Genomic DNA, 9,730 nt, shown 5'->3' on the forward strand with positions numbered 1-9,730 from the left:
ATTTATTTGTCTACCTGTCTAAGCGTCTACGACACTGTGTCCTCGTGGCTGCCTCCTCCATTTTGAATGCACCAAATTACCGTGGGAGGACAGTGGTGTACAACTACCTCGGATAACGGGGGATCACACGAATGATGCGGCATGCTCGTCGTTTGTCACGGAGCCATTTGACTTGGGCACGTGTGGCCCATACCGCGTACCAAAAAACCAGGGGTATGAGCCAGTGTTTCACACTGTCTACATCGACCCAGGAACTGTGAGAATTAGAATCAGAAAATTCTAACATGGAAGTGTGCAAAAACCGAAGGTCACAGAAAATCCGGAGTCACATTTGGCGGTGTTAGTGAGAAAAAAAAACCATAACTGACGCGAAGAAAAAAAAAACTTGCAAAACGGTAAAGCTTCGCCTTCAAGAGTATATAACGCAATAGCCTGATCGGGCCCCTTGAACCCTCGTTCACACACGTAATGAGTGTGTTTTCAGAGTAACTAATGAATTATTCATATTCGACATAACCTATAACCCCCCCCCCTCCCTCTAGCATAAGTACTTGAGGGGGACGGCAGGGCCATATTTGAAGAAACAAGCCGTAAGCCATGCCCCGCCATGGTGGTCTAGTGGCTAAGGTACTCGGCTGCTGACCCGCAGGTCGCGGGATTGAATCCCGGCTGCGGCGGCTGCATTTCCGATGGAGGCGGAAATGTTGTTGGCCCGCGTACACAGATTTGGGTTCATGTAAAAGAACCCCAGGTGGTGGAAATTTCCGGAGCCCTCCACTACGGCGTCTCTCATAATCATATAGTGGTTTTGAGACGTTAAACCCCACAAATAAATCAAATCGATCAATTAGCCGTAAGCCATAACTAATAGATGCAAGTGACACTTTGCCTTAATTTTGTACTATTGTCGCTGGAGGGAAATGCCCAAAAATTGGTTATCGCGTGCTTCTTTAAGAATTCAAGCGCGCCACTTGCACGATCACCACGTGTACTGGGAGCCCCGTAAGTGTCATAAATACATATCGTATAGGAAGTAATATCTCGACAGTATCGAGTCAAACTGAAGGCGAATATCAGTCGATTTAGTGAAGTATATATCACCGATAAGCTATAGATAGAAGAAAAATTGCGCAGACATGTCCCAGCATACCTCTCTTCCTTAAGCATGGAGCACGAACAACAAGAAACATGAAATCGGGTAGAGATGATTAGCATGCACTTTCGTTTAGATATAAGTTTCCAATGCCGCGTAAAGCAAGTGACGTCATGCACACGCGCACGCCATAATACTTCTGATACAGCGCGGAGATGAGGCGGGCTTTTCATTTCATTTTTTTTCAGCAGACAACTGAATGGTGTGCACAGGTACATAGTGCGTACCAAACCAGTCTGCTCTGGCTAACAATAACGTGCTACGGCAAGCCGTATTGCGTTACCGGAACTGATCATGGAGGCAATTAGTATGCGCACATATAATGTGCACGAATAGCCGCCAGAGGGCCGCAGAGCAGACGAGATGGCACAGAAGCATGCGTAAGGAAATCAGTGGTTATTAGGTGAACAAGTACTAGGAACAGCGCTGAGTTTTGACGGCTGCCGCGCACTGCCCGGTGTTGAAAACCTATTCAAGAAACCGTTCCGTATGATTCAGCCATGGCCAACAAAGAAAACTTCAGTGAGTACAAAGTGCGCATTCGCAATATTCGCATATCTGGTACGCACGGAAATTCTGCATGCATTTAACGGCGCCAATTCGATGCATGGCATGTTTCGCTGCGGATACAAGCGAGGCTTCAGCAAGGAGGTGCATCCATGGCGAGAAATGGGCCAGCGTTTGTTACCGGAAACAAACGAGAAAGAATGGAGTTATCGGCATTCATTACAGAGTGCGTCGGTACAGGAATGGCTTTTATTATAACTTTCTGTTTGCATGCGTTACTAAGGGGCAGGTTATAGACGCGCTGCTCTTTCGTAGTTATGAATAATTTTCCAGTGTCCGTCGATTGCCCGTGCCACTGGGGGTTTACGACATGACTGTGTTCAGGTTGACCAAACAGTTCAGAGGCTTTGATACATTGGAGAGGTACAATCCGTGTTATGAATGTAGTTGATAGTGCGTTGTTGGCGATAACTCCACGTTTCATTGCTTGTCTTCCTGTGTTCCCTTTGTAGCCCGTCGCGTTGCCACCCGCATCATGGCTCGTGCTCTTACACCGTTCTAAAGGCCCTCACATATCCCGCAGAGTTAGCGCACTGAAGTTCCGTTCCGGTCAGACGTATACATCGCGTGAGAAATTCTGTGGTCATTTACAACCGGAAATAAATGTAAGACGCCCATTGCAACATGACTGCAATTCATCTGTGCTGGACGTACACGTGCTGGATTGTTTGCACCGTACTTGTCAGTGCTTTTTTTTTGTGGCTGATGTAAACGCTTCGCTTACACAGAATGACGTTTGTCACCCCTACTTAAACTATTTGCGTTTGGTTGGGCACTGGTGTAGGCATATATGCTGAAATTGGACAAGAATGTTTAGCGTTCTACCGGAAAGCAGCGACGTTGACGTGCTCCAATGGAAGTCACCCACCTGAAACCGCCAAGGGCACTTGACGTCACAGAGAAAGAAAGGCGATTGATTGGGACATCTATGTAAATTGTATACCTTCAGTAGGGCAGGGATGGAAGTGGGCAGGAGGAGGAGGAGGAGGTAAGTTTATTTACAAAAAGGCAGAGAGGTTGGCCTGAGCGATAGCTTGCTCTAGCCTGCTACTCTACACTGGGGGAAGGGAAAGGGGAAAAAGATTAATGAATGACGATGGTGAGATAGAGCGGTGAGTATGTAGTGTTCTTTCTAGCTGAGACACTTTTCATAGCCGCGCACATAGTCCAGTTGTTTCCAAAAAGGTTATGACAGCACTTCTCTTTATCCTTAAGTTGAAACCGATGAGAACCATGGTAGCGCGTGCCAGGCTGCATCGCTGCGCCTTCTGGTGGTCTTACGGCTCACTTCAAGAGTGGCTGTACAGACCTTTTCACTCAAGGCTCCCTGGGCGCCACCATAGTCCTCCCTGGGCTGTTGTTGGTGTGCATGACCACCCAAAAATTGCACTGCCGAGACTGTGACGTCGGCTTTTATACTCTTGTGCAACAGCCCAGAAAGGAGGAAATCCTTCTCTCCGCAAATAAGGTCCACACCGCACACGGGCGTCCTTTTTTCGCCCTGAGCACCTTTCGTTCGATAGCTTCACACGTGTGCGCCCCGAAACGGGGTCGAAGCGCTCGCTATCTCTTCAGCAATTACCGTGGCAATCGCCTTCAGCAATCGCCCGAGAGACAAGATATTTATTTATTTATTTATTTATTTATTTATTTATTTATTCATTTATTTATTTATTTATTTATTACATACCGCAGACCTTTAGCTCCAAGCAGGTGGGCAGTTACTTGGGGACATAGTCGAAACAATAAGTGGCATAAAGATTGTTTGGGGTGAGTGTTTCATACACTCATAGTGAACACAAGGAGCGACATAGCAAATTATTTCATAATAACGCATGTTCCAGACAAAAGAGAAAAAGAAACACCACAAATTAATACTTCGTATGTCGGGCGATTAAAGTAAAAAATAAATACATAATGAATAAAAAAACAATAAACACAATTATTTTCACCGTTCAAGCCAAGAAAGTAATGAATACATAAGTATACAATAAGTACAACACATACGAGATGAAAAAGAAAACGTGACGGAAAGGCCCCGTTTCCACAACTGAAGAGTTTTCACCACGATGTCATCGCATGTCACTTACACCGCGACTAAACATCTGGAACGTTGCACTCACTCCCGCGTCCTGGGGCGTGCACTAAATGCTTAGGCGAGCTAACAAGCAGAGTGGAAGACAGAAAGGGATACGGGTCTGCAGTGCAGACTCCAAGAATAAGGTCGGTAATGTTTGCGCAGCGGTGCGGAAACTCGTCGAAATACCGAAATATGTTTGTAGAGAGTGCACTTGGAGTTGTGTACAGCGTACTCTTCCCGTGCGGATGCGTTTATATTGATTGATTGATTGATTTGCGGGGTTTAACGTCCCAAAACCACCATTTGATTATGAGAGACGCCGTAGTGGAGGGCTCCGGAAATTTCGACCACCTGGGGTTCTTTAACGTGCACCCAAATCTGAGTACACGGGCCTACAACATTTCCGCCTCCATCGGAAATGCAGCCGCCAAAGCCGGGATTTGATCCCGCGACCTGCGGGTCAGCAGCCGAGTACCTTAGCCACTAGACCACCACGGCGGGGCGCGTTTATATTGGCCAGACGGGGCGGTGGGTCAACTCTAGACTGAGGGAGCACCGAAATTCCCTTCGGAGTATCGCACCTTGGCCATCCACTGCCGGGACTGTGGATGCAACCCAGACTTTTCGAGAACGAAGGTTCTTTTCCGCCACCGTGACCAGCTGGCAAGGGAAATTTTCGAAGCCTATGCAGAATTCAAAAGGCGGGCGAAAACTGCGTCCGTGAACCATCAATCGCTCTGTTTGATAAAGAATTGTCATCTTTTGATTATTGCCACTCACGTTGTTAGGGCAAGTCGCCTCGTGTCTACAGCAGTTATTTTAGTTTATTTAGTTTGTTTAGTTTTCTCGCCTTGCAAGAGCATGCGCGAATAACTGTATATATATGACTTCTTCATAAACCCCGCCGCGGTGGTCTAGTGGCTAAGGTACTCGGCTGCTGACCCGCAGGTCACGGGCTCGAATTTCCGATGGAGGCGGAAATGTCGTAGGCCCATGTACTCAGATTTGGGTGCACGTTAAAGAACACCAGGTGGTCGAAATTTCCGGAGCCCTCCACTACGGCGTCTCTCATAATCATATGTTGGCTTTGGGACGTTAAACCCCACAAATCAATCGTTTCTTCATAAAATTTTTCAGTTGAAAGTCGGCGCTTGTCCTGTGTCTTCCTATACTTCTCTGTCTTCATTTTTAGCGCTGTTCATATTAAAAAAATGAATCGTTACCGACGTGCCCAATTTTCAATACTACTCTCAAAGTTAGCTGTGATGCGGACAGAAGTCGCACAGATGCACTTAACTATGCAATCCCTAAGCTTCCATGATTTCACGCGTTACTGCGCCACTGCTAACCAGATAATTAACCGGTGGGAACGCCCCACCGTGGTGGTTTAATGGGCATCACGCTCGACTATACTGAACCGCAGGTCGCGGGATCGGAAACCAGCCGCGGCGGTCGCATTTTCTATGGAGGCGGAAATGATTTGGGTGCACGTTAAAGAACCCCAGGTGGTCGAAATTTCCGGAGCCCTCCACTACGGCGTCTCTCATAATCATATGGTGGTTTTGGGACGTTAAACCCCACAAAATCAATCAAATATGGAGGCGGAAATGCTAGCTTAAATTTAGCCGTGCGTTAACAATCACAGGTGGTGGATACTTCCGGTGCCTTCTACTGCAGTGTCTCTCATAATCTTACGGTGGTTTCGGGACCGTCTAGCCAGATAAGGAAATTTCTAGTGGCAACGGTAGTACGCCTGCTCAGAATTATCGCGGAATGGCAGCACGTCATATACCCATCTCGCGTTCTACTGCAATGTCGACCGAGCAGCGCTTCACAGTGCTTCTACCTGGCTTCGATTCCGTGTCGCAGCCAAACTGACGTCGTCTTGGCTAGGTGATTTAGACAGCAAACGTGAAATAACATTTCCTTCATGCACCGAATCTGGACCCCATGTATGTATATGTGCACAGTTCTGTACATATGCAGGCGGGATAAACAGTATAGTGAGGAGACTCTGCTCGCTGAAGGCACCGTGATATCTTAAACATAATCAAGCTGTGTGTCTCAGATGATGTCACGTTACCCAGTGACCCTTTGCGCACGAGCACATTTAACCAGCATTGGTCGCAAAACGCACTACGTTGTATTGCTGTTCTCCCCGAAGTTCTTGCGTAAAATGTACTGGTAAGCTAGTTGGTTGATCATCATAGCGTGTTTTTGCGTATCACTTCCCCACAACACACTTCAGGAGAAAGACTCTTGAAGATATTCGCTATACCGTGGTGTGCTCTAAAAAAATGCACAGTTGGGTATGCACCACGGCGATTGGACAAGCTCAAAAACCAAGCAGAAGCAGTTATGCGAACCATGTGAAGCATTGCTGTGATGAAATTGAAATTAAGGAGAGAAGGAAGACAATGAATAGGAAGTTTAAGCATAGCAAAACCATTGATAGTACAGCAAGGATGTTCGAAAGTGAGCTGAGGGTGAGGAGGACAAGGAAGAGGAGAGTTAAGCATAGCAAATGTATGGATAGTACAGCAAGGGTGTTCCAATGTGAACTGAGGGCAAGGAGGAAGACAAGGAAAGGGAGGGTTAGCATAGCAACTGAATGGATAGTAAAGCAAGCGTGTTCGAAAAGAAAGTGAGGTTGATGAGAGTGAGAGTGAAGGAAATGATGAAGGTAGGTGCGAAAGCAAGCATAGCCTTGTATACTAAAGCATGAGGTGCGAAACGCAAACAAGGGTGATAAAGAATGAAAGAATGAGAACGCCGCCAGCTCCGCCATTTTTTCAGTCTTCGCAGCACTTCTGCTTCACTGGCCGAATTTTTTAACACGAAAGTGTTTTATGCCGGGGTCAACAAATACTTCGGGGACGTCATTTCCGTCACGGAAATGACGTAGAAAAAGATACGCACAATCAGAAGACAGAGAAAAAAATGTGCCACTGCTGGGAGTCGAACCCATGGCCTCCGGGTACGTGGCAACAGATGCTGGTACACCTTCCACTTTGCCACGGCCACATGCTTTGTTGGCTTAAAATATGCCATTTGTAACTACCACTGTCTTCTCAGTGTTCTCGGTAAAGTGGAGTGATGCGTCATGACCATGGCATCCGCGATTAGTTTACCTGAATGCGTCCTGTTTATTTCTGTTTCTCTCTTTCTCTTTCTCTCTCTCTGGCAGCGCTAATCCGAAATACTGACGTCGACATCCACAAGCTCGAAACTGATCTTCTCTTGCTGCGGGCCATGGTTAGCGTCGCGGAAGAAGACGGAGCTCAGGACGCCCGATCGCTGTGTCTGCAAGACTACAATTCAAGCTTTAGAGAGCAACTCCTCGAATGTGAGTGATAATTACCAATAATTATGCCCTTTTCTATAATCATTCGAGAGCTGCCTTGGTCTTGTTATGTTGCTCGACTGAGGACCGGATTGTCGAGGGACAGAATGCCGGCCGTGGCGATTGAGGCGAATAGCTAAAGGGCCGTGTACTGACATTGAAGTGCATGTTACAGAACACAAGACGGTCGAAATTTTTCGAGCCCTCCACTTGGGCGTCTTTTGATTATCATGGCGTGGTTTACGGATACAACAATTATACAACAATTTTACGGATACAACAATTTTTTAACCATTGATTGATTGATATGTGGGATTTAACGTCCAAAAACCACCATATGATTATGAGAGACGCCGTAGTGGAGGGCTCCGTAAATTTCGACCACCTGAGGCTCTTTAACGTGCACCCAAGTCTAAGCACACGGGCCTACAGCACTTCCGCTTCCATCACAAATGCAGCCGCCGCAGCCGGGATTCGATCCCGCGACCTGCGGGGCAGCAGCCGAGTGCCTTAGCCACTAGACCACCGCGGCGGGGCCATTTTGTAACCATGAATACGCTGTGTCCTATTTGTCAAACTTTATTTGCATATTTAACACTGACCATAGGGCGACTTGGTACGGATGCATGGATTTAGAACGGCGCAACAAATCACATGAAAAATTCAGCAGATCCCACGTACCTTGGGAATCGATGTTATGCAAAACATGCGGAGAGAAGTTGACCGTGTTGTAACAATTTTTCTATTGAGTAGCAGGTCATGAAATGATGCTATATATATATATATATATATATATATATATATATATATATATATATATATATATATATATATATATATATATATATATATATATATAATGTTGCACGCACAAACATGTGTTCAAGAATAGCAGATGTTTATATAAACAGTTAGCCCTCGCGCCGCGGTGCCAACAGGCACATGAGTATTAGCAACGCCAGAAGCGATCAGCTGATATGAAGCGCCAGTGTTTGCGAGGATGATACCTCCGGACACGTACATCAGCATGAACTCCCTGGCACGACGCCCAACTACAATTCAGTCAACCCTACGTGAAGGCTGTATCAAAAGAGTACATATGTAACCTTTATAAAATCGGATATCCAGCACTGCAGCCACTACTGACGTTACACGAACATTGGGATCTATTTAAAAATTAGTTCCGGGGCCTGGCGTGGCTTTGTGGTAGAATGCTTGATTGCCTCGCAGAATGCTTGGGTTCAATTCCTGATGGGATCCTGACATTTATTGTTTGTATTCGTCGGAGCAATGGTGTCGATGTCCGATGTCAGGTTTTTTCTAACGCTCACGCGCTAAAATTGTCCATGTCTGTTCTTGTCGTTCCGGGGCAGATGAAGTGTCAATCACCTGTGGCATGCATACCCGCATACCAGCGGCACGTATACCCTCCCGCGAGTATGTGCCGTTGTCTGGCGGGAAGTGCTTGACAACGTACGCGACGGGATTGTGACATTATTGGTTCGTTGACAAGCACGTCAAATTTGTCATACCATCTTGCCCTCCCATACTAATTTTGGTTCACGCTAAGTTGAGAAGGTGATCATGAGAGCACCCAGACGTAAGCGGCTTGATAGATAGATAGATCAATAGATGGATACTCATATATATGCCAAAAGTGTTTACAGTACGCAAAAAAAATGATTCGCATTTAGAAGACAAATGTTCACATTGCACTTGTGTTTGGCGTTTGTATTCGTATGATCATTTGTCTTTTCTTCTGCTTTTTTGCTCCGTTTCACACCTACTTGTGCATCAGGAATTGTCATATTCTGCTGTATATGCAAATTTTGTGGTTGTTAAATTATTATTATTATTATTATTATTATTATTATTATTATTATTATTATTATTATTATTATTATTATTATTATTATTATTATTATTATTATTATTATTATTATTACTATTATCGTTCATGCACAGAGTAAACTGAGACAATACATTTTACTTTGCTTTGACGCAGTTGATTCGACTTTAATGCGTGGGAAGATTGACGAGGTGCTGTTCAAGGTCGCGCAGCTCATATTCATCTTGAGTCATCGTACAAGGGACAAGGGGCTACCAGACAATCTCACCTTGCTCAGATGGGGCTTTGAAGAAGACATCGCGGATATATTATCGATTGATTAGCACAACCACAAGAAATACACACATACACACAAATAAACTTTCTCTGCCTTTTATAGCTTCGGTTTGGTTTGCTCAAAGCTGACGCCACCTGGCGTCCGCTTAATGCTTTTTCCTGACTAGCGCTTCGCGGTCTCACTTTCAAGAGCTTTTCCTCAGGTTTGGCCTTGGCGAAGTGTGCCGTTAGGTGGAACTGAATAGGCACCATAACCCAAGCCAAACGTGGCCAAAGTGGCCATGCCATTTAATATGGCCAAACCTGCATCCAAATAGAATAGGAGTGGCATCAAGAACAGTCTTTACTGTTGATGAATAAATGAAACCATTTCAAATAAGTAAAGCCAGAAATTAAAAAAGTATCCTGTAAATAGCCATGGTGCCAACTGAAAATTTTCGTTGCCTAACGGGTCAAAAAGTA

At 45.5% G+C, this 9,730-nt stretch overlaps 1 protein-coding gene across 1 annotated transcript; it reads left to right on the forward strand.

The window, feature by feature from the left end:
• Positions 1 to 1,365: 1,365 nt before the first annotated feature.
• Positions 1,366 to 9,370, forward strand: LOC119180170 (uncharacterized). The gene is made up of 3 exons (XM_037431312.2): positions 1,366 to 1,675; positions 6,988 to 7,146; positions 9,149 to 9,370. The coding sequence occupies exons 1-3, from the start codon at positions 1,654 to 1,656 to the stop codon at positions 9,313 to 9,315; spliced, it is 348 nt and encodes a 115-aa protein (XP_037287209.2). The 5' UTR covers positions 1,366 to 1,653; the 3' UTR covers positions 9,316 to 9,370.
• The last annotated feature ends 360 nt before the right edge of the window (positions 9,371 to 9,730 follow it).

Source organism: Rhipicephalus microplus, chromosome 7 (assembly GCF_043290135.1).
Source record: "Rhipicephalus microplus isolate Deutch F79 chromosome 7, USDA_Rmic, whole genome shotgun sequence".
Classification (NCBI taxonomy): domain Eukaryota; kingdom Metazoa; phylum Arthropoda; class Arachnida; order Ixodida; family Ixodidae; genus Rhipicephalus; species Rhipicephalus microplus.